We start from the raw sequence: 24,550 nt of genomic DNA, 5'->3' as shown, positions 1-24,550 counted from the left end.
TAAATTTGGTTGAAATTGTTTGCTGAAGCATTTTTTTCTCATATAAAAAATGGGATGAGTCATATCACTTGTAATTCCACCACTGAGAAGTCTTAAACATTTTGGTGTGTAATATTTTATTCACTTACTAAATTTTTTCCATATGCCTTAAATATTGCTATTTTGAAGGAGGTACAGAAATTAAAACAAGCAACATCTTTTTCTTTGAGAGAGACAAAGTTACTATATTTTAATATAGATACAAGGTACCTCTTTACTGAGGGTAACATCTTAGCAAAGACCTGGAGGAGGCAAAGGAAGATGCTGGGAGGATCTGAGGGAAAGGGACTCTAAATAAAATTCTTAGGTAGGGTGTGGGTGTGGGTGTGGGTGTGTGTGTGTGTGTGTGTGTGTGTGTGTGTGTGTGAAGGAAAGGGTTGGTCTGATACATCATGAAGGCCATTGTTATTTGAAGCAAAAGACTAGAAGCAAATGAGGTTAAAGGGTGTGGAAGTTTGAATGAGAATGCCCCCCACCCCTACGGCTCATATGTTTGAATGCTTTATTACCAGTTGGAACTGTTTGGGAAGGATTAGGAGGTGTGGTCTTGTTGGAGAAGACGTGTCACTTGGGGCAGGCTTTGAGGTTTCAAAAGTTGCTTCCAGGGCCAGTCTTGGTCTTCTCCACCTGCTGCTTGTGAATCACATATAAGTAGCTAAGACTCCTGCTCCACGGTAATGTCTGCCTGGCTATGGCACGCTTCCCACCATCATGGCTATGGACTAACCCTCTGAAACTGTAAGCCAGCCTCAACTAAATGCTTCCGTTTATAAGTTGCCTTGGTCATGATGTCTCTTCACAGCAATAGAACAGTGGCTAAGACAGAGTGAGAGCTGGAGGCACATTGAATGGGGGTTCCTCCTCCTAGCAACGTAGGAGAATTACCTTGGAAACTTAAAAATCATTCACTGGTGCTGTGCTACTATGCAGCCAGAGTAAAGAAACAGTAGCAAAAAGTCAGTAGGCTACATTAAAGGAGGACATGTTGAAAGCCAGTGAAGAGTTTGGAGGAATTTTCTTTTTCTGCCTTTGTTTTTTTTTATTTTAAAATTTTTTTAGGGAAATTTATTTAGGGAATGTCCCAGACATAGAAAAGTAACTACTAACTCTCTTCTTTCAGTAGCTATCTACATGTTACCATATTTGCTTACATTGTTTTGTTCCCTTCCCTGCACCTCCACCTTTTAACTAGAATACTTTAATGTTGTTTTCTTTTTAAAACAAAACAAAACAAAACAAAACAAGGATCATTATGGTTTCTGAGTTGAGATAAATAAGAGACAGGCAAGGCCTGGAAATTTTGCACTTTTTGTTGTTGTTGATGTTTCGGTCGTGCAGACACATTGTGTATCCTCTCACTTATGAACTGCTTTCATTTATTATATTGAACATTTTATGTTATTGACTATTCTGAAACTTCATTTTTAGTGGTTGAATAATGTCCCATTAGAATGTACTTTAATTCTATCTTAAATTATAGAACATTTTAACGTATACCCTTTTGTATTAAGCTGTGGCGATAGACCCTGTCTCCGTTAGGGTTTCTGTTGCTGTGGTAAAACACCATGATCAAAAGCAGAGTGGGGAAGAAAGAGTTTATTTAAGCTTAGAGCTTGTAGTCCAACATCCAGCCGGTCAGGCCAGGACCCAGAGACAGGAAGTGAAGTGGAGGCCATAAAAGAATTGCTGCTTAAAGGTTCGATCTTAATTGCTTATTCGGCAATTTGGTTCGATACTATAGCACCCAGCTCCACCAGCGTGGGGTTGGGGGTGGGGACACCACCTACTGTGGACTGGGCCTTCCTTCATAAACATGAGAATCTACCACAGGCTTGCTTATAGGGTTGTCTGCTGGAGACATTTTCTCAATTGATGTTTCTTTTTCTCAAATGAATCTAGCTTGTCTCAAGTTGACATAAAACTTGCCTCTACCTACCCCAGTAAATAGGTCTCTGCTTATCTCTGTAATTAGTCACGTAAGATAAATTACTTGGATAGAATTGCTTTGCCAAAGGGTGTATATAGAAATCTGAAGGCTTTGAAATATATTGTCAAATATTTTCTAGAAAGACTACACCCACTGACTGCTTCTGAAAGTGTCAGTTCTGACTCTCACCAACACTGAATTTTGTCAGATTTTTAAAAATACTGTTTCAACAGGTAAAAAAAGTAACTCTTGGTTTGAGTTTGCAGTTCTTTGATTTCTAATGTGATACACTCGAGTTTCCTCTCCATTTACATTAAAAATAATTATTTATATCAGTTGCTACCTATTTGACGTTAAGTCACTTAAAACTTACACAGTTGCTTCAGTGGCTACTCTGAAATATTAAAGCATTTTAAAAATAGAGAGTTTTAAACTGACCATGACGCATAGTTTTTATAGCTAAACGTTTCATGGAACAGCACAGCTCCTTTGCAAGTTCGAACTGTTCGGAGAGTTTGTATTCACACTTGTTTCTGTAAGTGCTCTACTGACCATTATTGATCATAATTTGGCCTAGAGTTTGCACAGCACTTCTCTAAGTTGTGCTGCTGGGTCTTGTATCTATGGTGATCACCCCAGAAATTCAGAAGCCAGCTAATAACTTTCCTTCTAATAGAGCTAGATAGGGAGCAGGCCCAAACCCACGTTGCTGTATTCCTGTGGCAAATGTTAAATACATTTGAGTCTCTGTGGTGCAGTAACAGCTGAACCATTCGCTTAACTGTTAGGAGACACAGCTAATGTGTTTGAGCAGAAATATCATCATATTTGCAGACTCCATAATGGAAACATCCTTGATAAAAGAATTCCACTTGTGGTTTTTGGTACCTTAAAATATGACAAAAGTGATCATCAATACTTAGTATTAATACAGCCCTTTTTAAACAGAGAAAAAGAATGAGAGCTGGGTAATACTAGGAAGTAGGAAGTTGAGGACGTGTTGCTGCCTTGTGTAAAGAACCAGATGTTCACTGGTGGACTTACAGAGAATGAGAGTGGAGTTGTGGTGGGTATGGTTTGAAAACTTGGTGGTTTCCCTAATTGGAAGGACAACAGGGTTTTTACTCTTGATGTGTAGGTTAAATATGTCTTGTCTAAAAAATATTTATACTTAGTAGAGTAAATACTTTAAAATACTTTTTTGTTTGTTTTTTGAGACAGGGTGTCTCTGTGTACTGGAACTTGCCCTGTAGACCAGGTTGGTCTTGAACTCACAGAGATACACCTGCCTCTGCCTCCCAGGGATTAAAGGTGTGTATTTCTACCACCCTTGATCATCGTAAATGAAAAAGGTATAAGCTTAAGACATTTACCACTCATAACATTCCACTTGAAAAAACTTAGAGGAGGGTTGCAAAGTTCATTATATAAAATTAATATTTTTATTATATAAAATTTACATTGAAGAAACAGTTTGTCTTTGGGAAAAGAGCAGAGTATGTATATTGTATCTATCCTGTGTTTTTTAAACAGATACTACCAAATTAGAGAAATAGGTAACTCAGCCTTTCTGTGGAGAATATTGACTTTAATTACTATCGTTACAGTACGTAGAGTTAGTACTAGATATGAGATATCCCTGTGGGTGTGGTCTGAAGTCATTGTCTAGTACAGCATTCTAGTACAGCTAGACATGTGATGTGAGTTATGTCTGTCATTTTAATTTACTTTTGAAGTTCAAAACAAACCCATTTTCAGCTTATTTTGAGGCAGCCCACTATCCTTAAATATGCAAAAATTAGTGTAGAAACAAAAACCCCACTAACTTTGAAACCAATTATGTATTTGCATTTAGTGCACATTTCTACTCCGCTGTCAAGTTTTCATTGGAAGCACTTCATTTAAATATATGTTTCATGAAATATTTTGTTGAAAAAAATCTCCATACCGAAGTTGTTTCATATATTTTTTCCAGTGACTGGATTATCAGACTTTCAATGTACTCGTCTTAGTAGTTCTGTTCTTCAGGAGTTCAGTAGTAGTGTGGCCAGTATCTACCACGTAGTGATCGTAGTGTACTGTTACACAAACACTAAAATAAATTACCTGTGTGAATAACTAGTCAAAGTTCGTGGTGTTAATGAAGCTAGAGAAATGGTGAGGGACTCTAGTGTTTGAGCAAGTTAAAACATTTTTATTTGTGTGTGTTATGTATAATACCTATGATCAATTTTTCAAATACTACTATTTTGCCATAACACCTTTGTATCTTTAATGTCAATCTTGATTTTTTTTTTAGAGTATTTATTTGTTTGGATATCTCAGAGATTGCGTATCCACTTGTTTAGTTTTTCGCCTATATAAAGAATGGTGTAATGTAGTTGAGAATTACCCTGTTTTTTTTTTTTTTTTTTTTTTTAAGGTGCTTTTAGACTTTAAATGGCCTTTTAATGTTTAAGTCATTTTAAAGTTTAAAGAACTGGAAGTCTACTGAAAAATCTTTCTCAGATTTTTCTAGTACAAACTGTATTACTCTAAATTTAGCTTTATTTAGACAAGTTTATCAGGATGGAAAAGAACATTTTAAAGTTTAATAAAACTTTTAATACCACTGTTATACATAATTCTGTTATAACCCCTGATCCATTTTGAACTCATGGTATCTTAGTTGTGTGTCTAAGTAGAGAAGACTTTAAGTGAGTAGAGAGGCAGAAGTGTGTGTCTCCCTCTTGTGCAGCCAGGTCGTGTTATAATTCTGTATTTGCTGTATCCCTCTTGTGCAGCCAGGTCGTGTTATAATTCTATATTTACCGTATCCCTCTTGTGTAGCCAGGTCGTGTTATAATTCTATATTTGCTGTATCCCTCTTGTGCAGCCAGGTCGTGTTATAATTCTGTATTTGCCATAGAGACTTTTGCAGCTTTTACACTGCACCACCTGCTGTGTGTTTGGTTCATCGCTAGATGGAGTTCTTACAGCATAACTATGTGTTGGGTAGGCATTGGTAGAAATGCTGTCCTCAAAGTAGACTTTAAAAAAAAAATAGAAGAACTAAACATATAACATAGTAATAAGAGTTATTATGTGGCACTTTTCTATTGGTTTGTAAAAGACACCGAACATGTTAGTCACGGCTCTTGTTAGGTGCCTTTGGGAAGGGAGGGAAAGGAATTGAGACTTAGTACTGTAGAATAGTAGTTTACATCATGAACTTGGACAAGATAGATCTGTTTAGAAATGTCAGTGTTTGTGCTCCTGCTTGTTTGAGGCATGCTGTGCTGCCTCCGTGGCACACGGTAGACTGCCGAGAGAGAGAGAGAGAGAGAGAGAGAGAGAGTGTGTGTGTGTGTGTGTGTGTGTGTGTGCATCAGATAGTACTCTGCACTCCTTGACTTGGCCTGTGCTTGCTCTTAACTTTACTCTCACCAATTGTCATTCTTCTTCTCTTGCCACTTCAGATACAGTGCAAACCAGAGTTTCGCTTTGTTTTGTCATCATTTTACTCTGATCAGGAGTTGGATATACCATCTGTCCTTCTGTACTGCCTTCAGGCTGGTTTAAATTTCTGCTCCTTTACCCTTTTTCTTTTCTGCGAATAATTGGAAGACTTTGGTGCCAGCTACTCCTAAGTCCATCAAACTCTAAGACCATCCTGGTGATTCTTTGGTACTCTTTCAAAGTCTTCCCTAAAACATGCTTCCCCCAAGCATGTTTTATATATAAATGTAACTTTTCAACAGTGACATTTTAAAAGATACTGTAATACTTCTCCAAGGGAAAAGTTTCAGTAGTAGTTAGAATTGTAAACAAAAGTAGTTCTCTGTCCAGTGCCTTCCTTTATCATCTGCATAGCCAGAGGCAGCTGCTTTAACCTATACTTATTTCTTTCCAAGGTTGTCCTCACATAGCTTCAAATGTTGTTCTGCTCTGTTAATGGTTTTGGATGTTAAATCTCTGATAGTTGATCTACTGGGTAGACTGTGGAGGTATTCTACATTATTCCTTCTACTTCTTCAGCTGTATCTCCCTTACATGGTAGGACGGCTTCTTCAGGTGTGGTTTTTATGAACAAACGGTATTGAAGACAACATTCTTTGTTATGTGTTATCTCTTTGTGAATGTCCCTGGAAGCCTGTAACAAACTTCTGAATTATTTCATTGATCAGGATTGCTTCAGCGATCCATTATAAGCCAGGAATGTTTTGACAAGAATGAAATTGTAGAGAAAGGTGAGGTATCTGAGGTTAGCCAACAGTGTCTTAACAGTCAGAGTCTTCAATAGAAAGTGTTACCAACTGTAGTCTCAATAACCAAGCCAGCCACTGTCTTTTGAAAATAAAGTAGAAAGGGTGTTATTTGAAGTCAAGATCTTGATACTGTTGCTAAAGTGTCCATTGGTACTTAGATATCTGAAAAGGTGGACTAGGAGAACATCATTTTTCTGTAGTTGGATTGTATGTATAGGCTCTGTAGTTTTGTGCTTCCTTAGAGCAAAGCTTTATTGAGTAGTTACAATATTTGCAAAGGTATAGATTTTACTTTAATAGTCATCTTCAGCAGCATTGGCATTGATTCTTTTGAAAGTCAAGGCTATTCAAATGATAAATGTGGACTTTTTTCCTAAATCTAAAGTGTCAGCATCCCCTGGAAAGTGTCGTTTGTTCGGTTTTTAAGTGCTCAGTTGTTTCTTATTGCACAGATGTTTAAGAGCTAGATATAGTTCTTTGTCACCGCTCGTGAATTTGAATAAGACTCATTTTTATAACAAGGTTTTTATTTTCTTAACTTTCTCACTTCAGTTATCGTCCACTTACAGGTTCCCATGTCTATACTTAAAGTTTTAGAATCTAACATCGAATATAGTACCTTAACAGAATTTTAACTCAATATATAGAATTTTTTAATTTTCATACCAGTTTCCTAAAATAAATTAATGAAACAAAGAAAAACATCCCAGTAAGCTGTTCTTATATTAGTACAGTGCTTTTAACCACGTGGTGTTCTGGCTATAGGTGTGAAAGAAATTACACTAGGCATATCTGTAAGATTGATATTTTGTGTATGTATTGTGTAAATCAATCAGTCTCTCTCTCTCTCTCTCTCTCTCTCTCTCTCTCTCTCTCTCTCTCTGTGGTTTTGCTTTTCTAAACTTGTTTAAAACATTTCTTAGTGAACCTGTCTGCTGTTTAATTTGAGATTGATATTAAGTTCCTTAGCATGGTTACTTTGGGTGTGCTTAACTCTACTAAATAAATAATACTGTAGTCATTATTAAACAAACCCTTAATATTGTGTTGTTTCTCTATATACATATTTTCCAGTGACTATTACTACATAAGTATAATTAGTAACAACAGTACTAATGTTCAATATCAAGATCAATTGTCAGTAAGGAAATAACTTGATCGATTGGTTTGATTTTTACTGTATGGATAGAAATACAGGACCAGCATGAAGAAGAGATTGGAGATAAAGTAAATGTCTATGAACTAGATTAGTTACATGAATTCTTCATTGCAGAACTTGTTCGAATCTTTGCTAGTCAAACATACATTCTCATACTTCAGAACTGGAAGTGAAATAAACATATTTTAAAGGGGAGCTCCTGATTTTCAGATAGTTCCATAAGACAGAAAAGCATTGTTTGATTCAGTTAGTATTTTTATTACTGTGAAGCAAGTGAAACGATGAACTTTTCCTAATAATTGCTATCTAGTTTATTAGAAGAAGTATGTATGCGTCTGTCACTCGGATGCTTGACAGTTTGAAGTGCATTTTAAGTCTTTCTAAAGGTGAGACTTAATAATTTGGTTCTATCCTTTCTACTGCTTCCTCCACAGCGTCTCTCTAGAGAAACTTATTAACATGCACAGTGTTTTAAGCTGCATGATTGTAAGATCTGATGATTTCCCCAAACTCTGCCTTCCACAAGGTCACCTTGTCTGAGTTCTAAACAGATGTTGGATTTCTGACCTGACAGGTCAGCATACCAAGTCTTAGTCCTCTGAAGTTGGTCAAGAGTGTGCACTACTTCTTGGCTTTCATTCCAATCTCAAGTTCTGTTTTTGTTTGCTACATGCTAGCAGCACTGTTGTCTCTTTATTCTCCCAAAATGGAAATGCAGGAGACTCGGGTTCTTCCTCGTCAGGATTCACATCGCACCGTCGACATTTCGGGCAAGATAAGCCTTTGCTGTCCTGTAACTGTAGGTGTTTAATAACATCCTGTCTGTTAGCCATTGCATAGCAACAGCACACTCTCCCCCGCCCCCACTCTGCACAGTTTTAAGACCTGAACCTAGATCTTGATCTGCTGTGAGTGCTAGGACTTGAACCCTATCTCGTTGAACACACAGGGAACTGGGCCCTCATCCCACTATGTCCTGACTTGTTTTAACTTTCCCCAAGCATTTGTTTCTCCACAAGAGGCCTCATTTTATTATTTTTCAAATAATGTATCATGTTGAAGTATGTTTTATTTTTAAAGTATCTGTGTCCCATCACCAAACCAAAGTGTTCAAGAGCAACATCTCCACCCTCTATCCCAGTTGTTGACATGTAGTAGGTAATTTTGAGTCTTTTTGCTCTTTCCCTGTTTCAGCTGCTGTAGGGGTCTCAGGCGCTCCAGGGCGTCAGCTGCAGCAGTGGTCTCGTGAGCTCTAGGATGCTCTTCTTTGTATAAGTGACCATCATTTCCCCAACCTTTGTCATCCAGACTTTGATAGGTTGGTTCTTGACCACAGACATCCTAAATTCAACTTTATTAAGGAGCCATTTATTCAGAACATTGAACAAAGCAGGACATATACTTAGTTGATTTTCAAATGTCATTTGCTTATCAGAGCCAGTTAGCAGATGTTACTGAAGAATTTAATGTAAATTAAAGAAGTTAATATATGAAGAGTATTTACTCGATTTAAGTAATTATATTTGAAATATATTGTCTGAACTATAATTTTGTCTGTCAGTTGTAAGCAACCAAAGGTTCAGTCATTGTCTAAGTTAGGGTCTTACTGCTGTGAACAGACACCATGACCAATGCAAGTTTTATAATGGACAACATTTAATTGGGGCTGGCTTACAGGTTCAGAGGTTCAGTTGGTTAACATCAGGGCGGGAGCATGGCAGCATCGCAGCATCCAGGCAGGCATGGTACAGGAGGAGCTGAGTTCTACAGCTTCACCCGAAGGAAGCCAGGAACAGACTGAACCTCCCCAGGCAGCGAGGAGGAGGGTCTCCAAGCCCACCCCCACAGTGACACACTTCCTCCAACAAGGCCACACCTTCTAATAGTGCCACGCCCTGGGCCAAGCATTGGCAAACCATCACAATCATGTTGGCACATCTCCCTTTATATGCCTTCATAAAGTTGTGTGTGACTCAGTTTCCCTGTGACTTGGAGCTAGCTATAACCTGATCAGCTATACTTCAACCTGTAACTTTAATTAAAAGAAAAAGGAGATGGAGGCTGCAGAGGTTTTGATGATAAGTCATGCGAGCGAATGATTAAAGGTGGGGAAAGGTAGGATGAGTAAGACCTAACCGTGCAGAATTCTTAATGCACTGCCTTGCCAGACTAACGTCTCTGTGAAGGGAATCCATCTAAGAGCAGTTATGCTTCCTTTCTAGGGTCTAGCACAAATATATTACTCCTTTAAAGAAAAGAAAAAGAAAAAAAAAAGCTTTAATAAAGTGGGGGCCAGGTTTTATTTCCAGATTTAAAAAACAAAACAAAACAAAACAAACTGGGAGAGAGGCAGATTACCTGCACGGACGGTACCTTTCCTGCCAGTGCCCTAAGTGCTAATGTGGATAGCAGGCAATGTGGTGTTCCACCCATATGAGGCTTACTCTAAAGAGCCATTTTACCACAAACTCCATCTGCTATCACCGTTCTATTTGTTACTTTGTTTTGCTTTTCTTTTTCCTATCCTCTGTTTCCCTGGAACTTACTCTTCAAAGCATACTTTAAATTATTTAGAATAAAATTTGATTTATTTAGGTTTAAACATTAAATATTCCCATGTAAAAGCTTAGCATTCTGAGCCAGGAATGGCAGCTTACCCAGTAATCTCGGCACTCAGAAAGCTAGGGCAGGGGGATCTTCAGTTCAAAACTAGCCTGGGCTGCAATAGCAAGACCTCTCCCTGACTTCCCTCTCTCTCAGGAAATGTTAAGTTAAAATTTTTGGCACCTTGAGCTGCTGTTGTTCCAAAGCCTGTTTATTCAGAACTTGGAAGTTTGGACTACAGTGCTCCTGTTACTTGCAGGTTGCCTTGTAATATCATTTTGTTTTAATTAGTTTTTGTTTTTCTACTTGTAACTCTGTTGTACATTTTTAGACCCTGTGTGATTTAAGAAGGTACTGTCTATGGTTTTGAGTAGGTCCTCCATATCCTTTCCAGGACAGGATAGTATATTGATTGGAACCTTTCAGTTATTACAGAATGATGTGTGCTTTCATTTATTACTACTGCTGCTTTAAATTGAACATGTAACCAGTTATAGTATGACTCATACCTGAGTCTGGCTTATCTGACACAGTTTTCCTCATAAGGCACATTGACTTTCCATCCGTGAGTATATAACACTTAGAAACACTTCAGCATTGTGCTGAGGGCCATTTAACAGTGCAAGCATCTATCCTGACACGGAAGTGCAGAAACCGTGGTGCTAAGCAGACCACTAAACAGACAGCTGCTTGTGTAGTCTGAGTGCTGAGACCAGATGATGGTATTGTCTTGTTCATCTGCAGGTGGAAAAGGGTATGCTGGGTGAGTCACGGTTCCCAAGGCTCTATGTAGATGGCAAAAGCTTAAGAAAGGAAAGCCACAAGCACTTAATTGACTATTAGTTTGGTTTTTCACTGCTGTGATAAAACAATAACCAAAAGCCACTTGGGAGAAGAAGTGGTTTTTTTGGCCTCGAGCTTACAGTCCATTACCGAGGAGAGCCAGGGCAGGAATGGAGGCAGAACTTACAGGTGAACATTACTTCCTGGCTTGCCCAGCTTGCTCTCTTGACACAACCCAGGACCACCTGCACACAGAGGGCGTGGCCAACATTAGGCTGGATGCCCCGCCTCCATGAATCATTAATCAAGGACAGTTCCTCAGAGACACATCCAAGGCCAATTTGATGCATGCAGTTCCTGAATTGAGGTCTCCTCTTCAGGTGACTCTAGTGGTGCCAAGTCAGCAAAATCCTGCAGAGTGACTGATGACTTTAGTGGGGAGCTGAATTCATGTGTACAGAATCTCTGGGGAGCAAGAATTGAGTGTAATTGTTTTAACAAAGTTTATATTGGACTCCTTACATTGCATACTGGAAAGAAAGATTCTTTTGTTTGTGGATATATGTAAGTTTCTCGTTAAGCAGCCCCTTTTACAGTTGTGTGTCCTCTGGTCTGGTGAAGTGAAACTGTTTTTAGTCACGCTTTCCCTTTCCTCCCTCAGGGAACAACCTATCTTCAGCACTCGAGCTCACGTCTTCCAGATCGACCCAAACACAAAGAAGAACTGGGTACCCACCAGCAAGCATGCAGTTACTGTGTCTTATTTCTATGACAGCACAAGGAATGTGTATAGGATAATCAGTCTAGATGGCTCAAAGGTAAGCTACGCTTACTTAAGGTAATCTTGCTTTCTTGGTCTGTACGACATAGGACTTCAGTTTTTTATTTTCGTGAAAATATTTCTTCTAGAATTTTTGAAGCTTAACTTTAGGAAACAAAAAGTGATTATTCTTAGAGTAACAGCATTTTCCCCTCAAGCTGTTTGTATATATTGAGTTGTATGAGGAGACATACTCTCAGCTTCATGATGGGTTAATTTATTTAGTAAACATCCCTTGTATCTCAGTTTTGTATTGGTGTTAAGTGGTAAGAAAATTTCTATATTAGTCAGCATCTCATTATTACCAATACCAGCCGTTGGAAAGGCATTTAGCTTACAGTTTGAAGGCTCACAGTCACAGGGTCTAGCCCTGGCTTCCTGAGGCCTCTTGGTTGCAGCACTGGATGATTTGGTAATGATGACCATCGTATGGCTTAGCAAGTAGTTACATTGTGAGCTGGTAGAGCTGAATGGGGTCAGGCCTGCTCTCTTTATGATGGTCCATTCAGTAGAATTGAAGGAGTTCTTAACAATTACTCCTAGAGCACATTCCCAACAGCCTGATTACCTACCTCTCGGTCCCACACACATTTGAATGTTCTATAATACCTCCTTCAAATCACAGAGTCCAAGGGCATGGGGCTGAGAGTCTGCGTTTGGATCCCAACACCCAACACAGTCTCCAGCTCCAGGATCTGACAGCCCTTGCTGACCTCTGTAGGCAACAGGCACACATACTGTGTGGCAAATGCTCATAAACATTAAGTGAGTGAGGCCAGACGACAGCAGAGACCCTTTAGGAGAAAACAGTTAAAGACACCTAACCATGGCAGCCGCTGTATCCTCACAGGCAGTTCAGAGTCCTTACATCATGAAGGCTGCCAAGCTGAAAACTAACACAGGTGTACGAAGAAATCTTAGAAGTTTTGCTTTTAGGAGAGGCAGCAAGTACAATGGCTCCACCCCCAGCCCTCAGTCACAGTTATGGCCTTGAAGATAACGTTTTCAAGGGCATCCTCACGCTCACGAGTGTAAGTAGTTGTAAGGATTAAGGAAGTTAGTGTCAGCAGAGCACACTTCATGCAGGGTGGACAGGATGCTGTTCAGAAGGGAGAAGTCTGCTTTATTACCAGTGAAGTCTGCTTCACTAACTCACATTCCAAACATCAGGTCCTGAGGTCTCCTCTCTTCAGTCTCTGTTGGAGGTTGAGGCCTGTCTCACCTCTGTCAGTTCTGTGCAGAAGTCAGGGACAGAGTAGAGCCATAGACCCAAACCACCTCACTGAACCTGGGCCAGCTTGCACTTGCTAGCCATGGGACCTGACCCAAGGTGTTTAACTTGTGTGCATCTGTTTTTCACACGGAAAAAGGATTGTTATCCAAATAATTAGTCTTCCTTTTCACTTTTATGTGAATGACTGAAAAGACTTAAGATGATGATAGTTAATTTCCATGAAGTGTTATTTAATGAAGAGTAACTGCTCATAAATGTTTGGTTTCGTGAGATACAACAGATGTGACTTACAGGCTTTAGACTGCTAATGTGTTTTCCCGCCTTGAACTTTCTGTAATCGATGGGGTCATCTGAACCAAAGTACAAATAAAATGTGCTCTTAGTAGATCGGGTACAAAAGGTGGAGATGCAGGTCAACTGAAGCAATCCATACTTAGGAAGAGAATTTGCATTGAAATTAAGTGCATTTCAGCTTTTTCAAGTCTTTTCTACTGTCTCACATCCATCTCTTTGCTTTTTCATTGTGTTCAAAAGCCCAGAGAACCTTAAGAAGAAAATGTTCATGTATTCTTGTGTGTGTGTGTGTGCGCGCGCATGCACGCGCTTGAATTGTACACATGAACACATGAACCTGTCTCTTTTTCTGTCCTGGTTTTCTTTTTTTGTGACAGGTTCTCACTATTTAGAACAGGTTCTCACTATTTAGATCCATCTGGCACTAAAATTTTTCTGTTAAATTCTTAATTATGTCCTAATCAAAAAATTCTAAGAAATAAAAATTTCATGCAAAGATTATTTGAGTTTTTTTTTCAGTGATTCAGTGACCAGTAGTATAGAAACGAGGAAAGGTTCAGAGTTTAGATTAGAATGGATCTCTCTAACAAGTCACAGAAAAGTTATTTTGAAATGGTTAAGTGAGCGCCAATGCCCTCAAGTACATCATCCTTCTTGTTGCTGATTAAATGTATGAGCACCAAGCCTTTTAGAGTTGCTGGGGTCTGATGCCAGGATTCCCCTTTCACCTTGTCTAACACTTGGGTCCCTCCTCGGATATTTCTTGGAGAACACTGAAGGTTCACCAGATGCATCCTGGTCTTTATTTGATTGCTCTGTCACGTCCGTTTAGACTTTCCTCTGTTAGCTATTTCTTTACTTGTCCCAACCAGCTCTGTGACCACATTGCCTCTCTCACTGTGTGTCTCAGGTTTCCAGAACTGTACTTGGTAGCCCATAAGTACTCAGAGAGCAGCAGAAAATCCTGACCCTTTGTTGTTTATTTATAATTAAAAAAAATTAAGATTATATATCCCTATCTATCTATCTATCTATCTATCTATCTACCTACCTATGAGGGTTTGCCTACACATGTGCATGTGTACCGTGTGCATGCTCGGTGCCTGAGAATGACAAAGGAGAGGGTCAGAGCCCCTGTAACTGGAGTCACAGATAGTTATATGCTACCGTGTGAGCGCTAGGAATCTAACCCAGGTCCTCTGTGAGAGCAGCAGATGCTTAAACCACTTACCAGCTTCTCCAGCCCTAGTCTTATTTGCTGACTGTTCCACAAGTCAGAAGAGTTCTTAGCTATACTTTACGTACTCAGAATGGTATGTTGGTAGAAGCAGTTTTGAACCAAATGGTGACGAAGGTTTATAAATACATACATTTTGTACAAAGATAAAAGCTCTCATAGAGCAGTGGATAATACATCTGTTTCCTGTGAGAAAGAAGAGAGCCGGCTTCTATTGTGCCACCTTCTTTTTCTTAGTAGGACATATGTGCATATGTCCTGGTTGAAAGTTCGATGTCTGATAGTTCATAAATATTTTATATTTGTGGTGTTCTTCACTTGATAAACAATTTTTCATAAAATGCTGGATTTTCATTGCATATTTACTAGTGTGTTAGATGACAGGTTCTGAATTTGACAACATGTATGTTTTTGTTATTGATGGAATTATATTTCTTAATTTTAGGGGGCACTAGACTATGCAACTAAAAGTGATCCTTTTTCTAGCACTGGCAGAGAACATGAGTTAATAGGATGTTACAATACCTGAAAAATGCTATGATCTTCAGACTTAATCCTTAATTATTAACATGAAATGCTACATTTTCTAAGAAATAACATGAAATAGAAATGATAATGCTACCAATCTATGAAAAAGGAAATGAAAATATTTCTTAGGAATTTGTTTTTTCCTATAGTAGGAAAAAAACCTGCTAAGTGATTGTAAATCTCTTTTTCTGTATAAAAATATATTTTATGTAAATCATATTTTTGAAAAAGCTTTATAATACATCTTTAAAATATATATATTCATCCATATATTATGTTACTTTATTTTTGATTTAGTTTTATATATGTAGGTGTTTTGCCTGCCTGCATGCCAATGTGCCACATTCATGCCTGTTGCCTGGAGAGCCCAGTAGAAGGCGCTAGCAGATCCCCTGGAGCTGGAGTTACAGGCAGTCGTGAACTACTGTACTATGTAGGTTCTACACATTGAGCCCAAGTCTTCTGCAAGAGTGGCCAGTCCTCTTAACCACTGAGATCTTTCTCCAGCTCCTCATACATTGGTTTTTGAAAGATTCTGTTAAGACCAAAGCGTATTGGTTTCTAGAGAACAGTGTCCAGAATTAATAAATAGTGGTCCTAAATATGAAAAGGAGGAAGTTGACCACATTCAAAACCATCTGAAGGCTCCCTCACCTATGCAAGGTCCTGGTTTAATGGCCACACTAACAAAAGGGGGCAGTAGCTCGACAACTAAGGTAAAAGAAACTGTTAACATTGTCTGTCATCAGCTTATTAAAGACAATGGTTTTACAAGGTGCATCTTTGGGGCCTTGACTTCTGGCTTAGTCAGTAAATTGCTTACATGTGCAGATATGAGGGTCTGAGGTCTGTCTCCACCAGGCGTGTGCTGGGCTAGGTAGCTTCTGCTGCAGTCTTAACACTGGGGAGGTGGAGTCAAGTAGATTCCACAGCCTTGCCATCCAGCCAACTTAACCTATCAGCAAGCCCCAGGCCCTAGTGAGAGAGCCTCTCAAAAGCAAGCTCCACAGGCTAGACAGCCTGCTCATCTGCGCAGAGGTGTCTAACCTTCACAGGTGACAAGCATGTGTGAGCATACGCACGCACACACGCACACACGCATGCGCACACACACAGCTTTGAAAGTTTTTGGGTCAATTAACACATGTCTATAGTTCTAGTCATATATTTCTGTGTTGCTGCAGTTCAGATCATTTATCTGTTTGACTCTGAGTTACTAGTGATCCTCTTCCTGCAGCTGAAATGGTCATGCATTTACCTGCCTGTTTGCTTCACTTTCGGCTGGCTACTTCTGTCTGTTTTATCTTTCAGGCAATAATAAATAGCACCATCACTCCAAACATGACATTTACTAAAACATCTCAAAAGTTTGGCCAATGGGCTGATAGCCGGGCAAACACTGTTTATGGACTGGGATTCTCCTCTGAGCATCATCTCTCAAAAGTAAGTTATTTCAGTAGATCTTTGTGGAAATCTTCATCTCTAATTTGTGTGTCCTAAATAGAACTAGGAGGTGGAGAGTACAAAATATAGGAGAAATTCGTTTAATATTCTGAGAAGTATAGTGACTTTAAGAATATTAATATATTAAATGTTATATAAATAATTATAAATAATACTAAACTATAAATAATTGATCATTCATAATTCTTCACGAAGGCTTATTGTGCACATTAAAACAGTCACACTACTGGTTGAAAAGGGCCTTCTTGTATTGAATTATCTGTGTGGAGGAAGTAAAAGGTAAGAACTCTGTTCAGAAGGGGTTTTGCTAAAAACTATGACCCTGCAGTCGGAGACAGCCTGCAAGATAAGTAACCTTCAAACTTACAAATTCATTACTACCATTAGAAGTCGACACGACTTAGATTTCAGGTGGAGTCTGTTGTTAGGGTTGTCATCTGTTCCTTAGGATGACAGTGATTTGCCTGAACCTAGAGCCACAGAAATGTGTGCAGTACAGAGAGGTTCAATAGGCACCTAGAGAATGTCTTCAATAATGCTGACCAAATGAATTACGACGGCAGAAAGACATAAAATGCAGGGCATCAGCAGGCTAAATGCTGGGAATAAACAGTTGTCCTGCCTGTAAATAAAGCCGCCCATGCCTAAAGCAGGAGCACCTGAGTTCTTGTGGCTTTTACATGGAAAGAAAGGGGAAGAAGTGCGCAGGAGAGAGAGACAGCCGCCAGGGGCCGGATGGTTAGGATGAATGCAGTTCGCTAGATGTTGCACACAGAGGTAACGGCGAGTGCTGCAAAGGCCCTACCCTACTTCAGATGCGTACGTGAGGTTAACCACTGTCTTTGTCCTGTTAGACCACTCTCTGTGAGGTGCTGGCAGTGAGTGTTGCGTGATTTGACTGTGCTCGGCAAGTCCTGCGTTCTGAGTGTGTTTTTGGGCTGTGATATAGGTGTGTTAGATCAAAATTCCTCAGTGTAGCAATGCAGATGAATATTACTTGTCCAGAATGATCTCCTTGAGAAGTTATATGTTTATTCTAGTATATCAGACACTACTCACTTTACAGAGCTTCCTGTGGGTTGTCTGCTCAGGGAGAGAAATTGTTAAGTAGTTTCTACTACATGAATTTCATGATTTATACAACAAAGAGCTAAAGTCTAAGTTGGTTTCTGAAACAATCTTTTATGAAAAACTTCTTAGTTAGGCTTAAGTAATTTTTTTTTAGATTTATTATTTATTGATTTTAGTTATGTGAGTACACTGTTCGTCAGATCCCATTACCGTGGTTGTGAGCCACCATGTGGTTGCTGGGAATTGAACTCAGGACCTCTGGAAGAGCAGTCAGAGCTCTTAACCTCTGAGCCATCTCTCCAGCTCCCAGGCTTAAGTAATTTTGACAGTAAATTTGATCCTTCGTTATATGTTTCCAAGTTGCTGGGTAACTAGCAAATATAGTTAAGGATTAGTGAGTCAAGACCTGTCAATCATACAGTCTCACCTTGCCTCTTGTTACTTGTTTTAAGTGAGTGAGTGTGTGTGTGTGTGTCTGTCTGTCTGTCTGTGTCTGGGAATGGCTTTTATCTTTTTCCTCTTCAAGGTAGAATATACTTTTAGACAATTATTACTAGTTGTGACCCCAGCACTTTTTAGTTTTGATTGAATGTTGAATATTGTGATATAGTTCACATTGCAATAACCAACTCCAGCAGGTGCTTCAAGTTACATGGAGAATTTGGGTTTGGGGTTTGTTGTAGAGCCCTCCTCCCTACCTCTGAATGTAATGGTAGAGTAGCTTCCATATCCCAAATATAAACAGGTCCTGTATGTGAAATGGTGCTCCTGTGGGTTTCTAAGAATCAGCATTTCATGTTAACTTTTTTATCTCAACAACATTTTATGTTATTTTTTTTTTTTAAACTTAATGTTATTGCTTTCTGTTACTGAATTGGCTGTTTAGAAACCTTTGCTAATGTTTTTTAGTTGTTGGTAATAATACTAAATATAACAATAGGTAATATGATGACTTACACAATATGAGCATTTTATATTTTATTAATAATTAAAAACTTTTTCTTACTATTTGGATATATAAGAGATAATTGAGTATATTTTCTTAGTAATTAAGAAAAAGCATAGCATGTTTTTGTCTAGCGATTCTACCACTCATGTGAGTCTTAATAAATTGTGTCTTAATAACAAAAGAACACAGATAAGCCAGCTTGCCAAATTCTGACTTCTCTATGTGCTGATGTTTTGAACAAGACTCAGCGCAGTGCTTATATACAGGTGTCGGGGTTTTTGCTTCTTCCCCATCTTCATACCACAAACTGTTTGTTGGGAGGCTGTGCTGTTTATGTAAGAGTCAGTTCATAAAATGAAGGAAATATGGGATCTGTGGAATACTGCTACCCGGTTATGGATATAGTCTGTGTGTGTTCAGTTTGCAGAAAAGTTTCAGGAATTTAAAGAGGCTGCTCGGCTGGCAAAGGAGAAGTCGCAGGAGAAGATGGAACTGACCAGTACCCCTTCACAGGTGGGTGTGAGGCCCTGCTTTCATGAGGGAGCCTAGCTCATTTCAGACTGCCCCCTGTATGCCAGAGTAAAATGGGGAACATAATGGCAAAATAAATTACCAAGGCAGATGTAGAAGTACACTGCTTAACCAATCTCCGCTGACAGAGAACGTCAGTGTTTACAAGAGTGTTTTTAAATCATTACCCCAGATAATCTTTATATACCCATTAAGAGAGCAAAAGTACCAGATGATCAACCTGTGGTTTTGTCCGTGTTCTTTTATTCAGGCAATAGTAAGACAAGTTTGGCTACCAGAAGCTCTCAGACAAACAAACAAACAAGAAATACACTCATGTCCTGGGAACTAGGTGTGGCACATCATGTAGAACCCCTGGGGAAGCCCAAAGGGAGGAGTGAGGAGGCAGAAAGAGCAAAGAGAGTCTAAGCTAACGTTGGATTTGGGAAAAGTAGAACAGTAGTTCAGGATGGGCTACTTTGAACAACTTCATTGGCTCTCCATTTCTGTGGAGGTGATGAAGACAAAGGAATACGCTTCTGCAATATGAGGCCAGACGAAGAAACTGGTTTGACGTCGGCGTGGCTAACTTGTCTCCATAGCTGTGCTCCCTGCTAGGCCCTTAGTTTCTCCTAAGACTTGGCTCGTTCGAGAGGAAGCAGGAGACCTAGTCAAAGCATTAAGACAGTGGGTGATTGGGATGAGTGGAGGTGCTATGTGCAGGCTCGACAGCCTGCGCTCTCTCCCCAGAACTCACAAGGTGGCAGGACAGAGCCGGCAGCCTGGTCCTTTGTACCTCAGTGTCTGCATTAGCTTGTGCATCCTCTTCATAACAACAATTTAAAAATCAAAACAGTACAAAATATAAAACACTGTAAAATACAAGGCATATTGTTTGTTCTTCCTGATCTTAAAATCTCCTTATCTCTAACTATTTGATAAACCTCACTAAGTATAATGGTTCATTTTTATTTTCATTAAGAGTTCTGCTAGGTGCTTTCCATAAACACTAAATCTTCACTGCCCATTGAAGCCAAGGCTCACTCTTCGTACTTGTGGCAGTCTGGGGGTAACTTGGGGTGATCTTTGTTAAACATGTTGAATCTATCTGTCAAATGCTCTACTACTGTAATGATTTCTTTAAGCATAAATCTATTTAAAGTTATGTGCCAATATGTGTTCAGAGTCTGATTCTTTAGGTGAGTGATTTTGTTGTTACCAAAAAATAACAAACAGCCCATTCAGTAAGTGAATACACAAAATATCAATGAATTGTAATGAGTAATAGATTACCATTGTATTTATTTACTGTTTCTCCAGCTATAACTTAATGCTATGTTTAATTGATTGTAAATGACTACAATTTGGTAAGCTAATTTCTTCTCTGTAACAGACAGGAAGTCTTTAAATGTTTGCTTTTGTCAAACCAATGTAGAAAAGGTAATCATACTTGAAAAATGCTGTGATATAAAAATAATAAAGAATATCTTAATTTGATCAGCATTTGAGATATATTCCTAATTTATCTTTTCAAATATTTGAAGTCTATTAACTTACAGTGTAGGAGCCAGAGAGGAAAAGTAGAAAAACAATTTCTCCTCCTGCCTACATTTGTGATAACGTGATGCTTCTGTTTTGTTTGGATGAAATAGTTTAAATGGAATAACTGCTGATAGCAGGTGATCAAAACCTTTGTTTAGTTTTTTGTTTTTGTTTTCTGAGGAGGCAGACTACATTAGTTCTGAGTATGAGTGTTGGGATGGATGTAGTGTAGTGAGAGGAATCACTTGTGTACCTGACTCTAGGTTGGATGCCCAGCACCTCAAATCAAAACAGAACGAGATGGGAGCACAAGGTGGCTCAGTATAAAACCATGTGCTGTGAGCCTGGTGTAAAACCACGAGCTGTGAGCCTGGTGTAAAACCACGAGCTGCAAGCCTGGTGTAAAACCACGAGCTGGAGGCCTGGTGTAAAACCACGAGCTGTGCAAGCCTGGTGTAAAACCACGTGCTGGAGGCCTGGTGTAAAACCACGTGCTGGAGGCCTGGTAGCCTAAAGCTGATCCCTGGAACCTGGGTGGAAGGAGAGACCCAGCTCTTGACTCTAATACCTCATTCTGTAACACTCTGTGACCCTTCTCTTTCTTATTTCCTCCCTCCATTTCTATCTCTGTCTCTCTGTCTCTCTCCTCCCTCCAAACCCCTCTTCTCCTTTTACTTCACAAATACACAACAAACATTAAATTTAAATTAAAGCACAGAACAAAAGCATACACATTTTCAAGTCAGACAGAATTAATTGTTTTCTGTGACTGGGGAAGATGCTTGACCTCTGAGTGCTTATATACCTGTTGCATGGGTGTTATGTCACTTGCTCTGTTGCACCGAGATAGGCGGCCATGCTTAGGACAGTGGCAACTCATGGTTAGTGGATGATGTGTGCCCTAGAGCCCATCTTGAATCATGGCACTGACCTCTACTAGCTTTATGAATTAGACAAGTAAGTGATGGTGCTAGGATGTGCATACATGAAACATGGGAGTAAGACCAACCTATTCTCACTTACTGTGAGAATTCAGTAAGGATTAGAAAATCTTTATACACAGTCAATTTTTAATAAGTACAGGTACCTATTGATGTTGATGTGGTTATAGTGGTGGGGTAATAATTATAGTCTTTAAGTCGTCTGGCACATAATAGTTGTTAGGAAAACATAGATGCCATATGTTGGGGTTTTCATTGCTTTGGTAAAACCATGACCAAAAGCAACTTGGAAGGGAAAGGGTTTGTTTGGTTTTCATAAGTCAGGTCATAGACCATTGTGGGTAACCAAGGCAGGAACTGAAGTAAATACCATGAAGGGACTACGTTTATTGTCTTGCTCCTATGTCCTCTTCAACTTGCTTTCTTACATAATCCAGGACCTTCTTAATCCAGGAGATGTCACTGCCTGGAGTGGGCTGGGCCTTCCCACAACAGTCATTAGTCAAGAGCGTGCCTCACAAGCTTACCGCCAGGCAGTCTGATGGAGGCCATTCCTTAGTGATATCATCTTCTCAGATGACTAGCTTGCGTTAGCGGACAAAAGCCAATAGTATGGCATGCATCAGAGTTCTCTTGAAGGCGTGTTGAAGCACGCTGTAGGTTTAATTTACTAGCCTAAGATGAATCCTTTCCCAGAGATACCGATGCAATTGGCCCTATGTAAGAAATGATAGAAACAGACAAGTCGTCCCACCTCCTTCAAGACCTGAAATGAAAGGAGTCTGCCAGTAAGACCGCAGTTCACCACTTCATATTGTTCAACTTGCCACGAAGACTGTGTATACCCCGGCTTAGAATGGAGAACGTTAAAGTTAGCATGAGCGTGCAAAGTAACACTGTAATAAAGTCAAATCTGTATAGGTTGTAATCAGTGTAGATGAAGTCTAAAACAGTAGAAAGGGAGTGGAAGGTTGGGAGAACAGGAGACTAGGGATTCAGGCTCTGTTTTGTCTGTTGGGATCAAAACTAGTAGTTGATGTAGTCAAGAAAGCCCTGAGGCTTGAAGAACAGCTTTGTACTCCCAAGTACCCTGGAGGTTGAGGCAGTGGGATTGAAAAGTGCCTGGGCGCGACTGGCCTGAGAGCCGGTCTGGACAACTGAAATAAATAAGACCCTGTCTGAAAATGACAGTAAGAAAGAAATAGGGTTGAGCTGTATGTGATACAGTGCTTGCTTAATATGCAGGAGGTCCTAGATTCAGTCCCTATTGTTGGGGAAAATGTGGAGAAAAATGGTTTAAAGCAGTGGATCACAACTACTTAGGCAAACGTCGGTCTCCAAAAACATTTACATTGCGATTCATAACATTAGCAAAATTACAGTTACGAAGTAGCAATGAAAATGATTTTATGGTCAGGTCGTCACAACATGAACTGTATTAAAGTGCTGTAGCATTAGGAATGTTGAGAACCACTGTTTTAAAGGATTCTTAAAATTTTTATGCTAAAATTCAATGATTTTAATTCTCCAATGTTTTTATCTAAAAACCTTTGAATATGTTGTTGACTTGAACCCTACTTTTGTCTTCCTAACTGTACTGGTAGTAATTCTGGGAGGTCCCTGCAGGCTCTATAGCAACAGGGGAAGCAGACTGGGCGGAAGAATGAAGTCTGGTTCAGCTCCGGTTAGATAAGATTTTTTGGAGTCTGATATCAGCTGTATCTAAGCACAGCACACTTTAGGGTCTTTTTTTTTTTTTAGATAACAGTTAACTCAGCCCCATGAGTACTACAAAGCCTAAGACATGTTCACAGGCTCTTTTGTCCATACTGACTTAGAAGCAGTGCTTAGGATAAGGGTGGAGGGGGACTGGCCGGGGTAAACACAGTTCATGTGGGAGTCAGGACACAAGTCACTTAGACTGTTGTAAAGTACAAGTGACGTCTCTCACAAGGATGGGTTTTATGGCCCAGAAGTAGTGCTCAAGGTTTAGGGGGAGAGGGTCTGGGGTAAACAAGCATATAATATTATAGGCAGTGAGGGCAGAGCCTGGCCCAACAGGAAGCAAATGGGGTTGCGAACTCCATATCCCCCAGCAGTCTGGGAGAACAGCCAAGTATCTTCTCCCTCTGGAGAGATGAGCTGTGTATTAACTTTTCCTGGCGTCTCCAGCATCTGTGTACTCAAGGACCTTTTTGTCCTTTATAACTTTCCTTTAGTCTTGAGGTTGGTTTTGCTTTGTTCTGCTCTTGTTTTTAAGGGTGAATTTACTTTGGCTTGAAGTTCAGAGGGCTGTAATCCATTATGGCAGAGAAGGCGAGGTCACGTTGCATCAGAAGTTGAGAGACAGAAATCCAAGTCAAACCTTGGGACTTGCAAAGACAGCCGAACACCCTGTTATATAATGTCTCTGACATGTAGTATATATGACATGTAAACTACATAGTGTACTGTATATACTTAATTCACCTGTGATTTTTATTTTACTTTATAGCCATTTACTTTTCAGACATTTTAAAGCACTTATTTGGTTTTTATTAAAATACCCTAGTTTTGCGTTCAAATTTCAATAATTTGAATAATGTTCAATCTAGTTATTTATTATGTAAGTACATGGCACAAACAATCTTGAAGGCAAATACTGCTGGCTCTTGTTAAGCATTTATGCAGTTAATGGAGTAAAACAGTGAAAAAGACACAAGGAGAGCGAAGGTTAACTTCAGTCAGTGCATCTCATGTCATGAACTCGGGACGGAGAGATGGCTTAGCAGTTAAGAGTGCATCGTTGTTCTCACAGGAGACCCAAGTTCAGTTTCCAGGGCCCATGGCTGGGAGCATACAGTACCATGTCACTTCAGCATACACACAAACACACACACACACACACACACACACACACACACACACACACACACACTCACCCCTACACATAAATTAGGAAATAAATCTTTTTTAAAAAAATAGTATGGGTTAATTAGTTCATAGTTGGGTATATTCCTAAATGTCTACTGTTCTGCTAATCCTTACTATTGACATAATTGAAAGCTTAAATTAATTTGTTAATTTTTAATTAATTAAAATTAGATTAATCTGTTAGATTTTATGTTTAGAACTTTGTCAAAGACCTCCATGATAGGTCTTGAGTTTCAGAATTAAAGTAAAGGTGCCTCTTGTCGGATAGGAGTAGAGGAAACCTATGGC

At 39.4% G+C, this 24,550-nt stretch overlaps 1 protein-coding gene across 1 annotated transcript in view; it reads left to right on the top strand.

Annotated features, from left to right (window-relative positions):
• The window catches only part of Homer1 (homer scaffold protein 1), a 103,838-nt gene that overhangs the window by 30,582 nt on the left and 48,706 nt on the right, over window positions 1–24,550 (top strand). Inside the window, exons 2-4 of the mRNA XM_032899024.1 lie at window positions 11,421–11,577; window positions 16,184–16,315; window positions 18,777–18,869. Coding sequence (XP_032754915.1) covers window positions 11,421–11,577; window positions 16,184–16,315; window positions 18,777–18,869 — 382 coding nt within the window. The remainder of the gene's footprint in view (window positions 1–11,420; window positions 11,578–16,183; window positions 16,316–18,776; window positions 18,870–24,550) is intronic.

The sequence above is a fragment of the Rattus rattus genome, chromosome 3 (genome assembly GCF_011064425.1).
Source record: "Rattus rattus isolate New Zealand chromosome 3, Rrattus_CSIRO_v1, whole genome shotgun sequence".
NCBI lineage: Eukaryota > Metazoa > Chordata > Mammalia > Rodentia > Muridae > Rattus > Rattus rattus.
The sequence above is the reverse complement of the archived record's forward strand: the minus strand, read 5'-3'. Positions and strand labels throughout refer to the sequence as shown.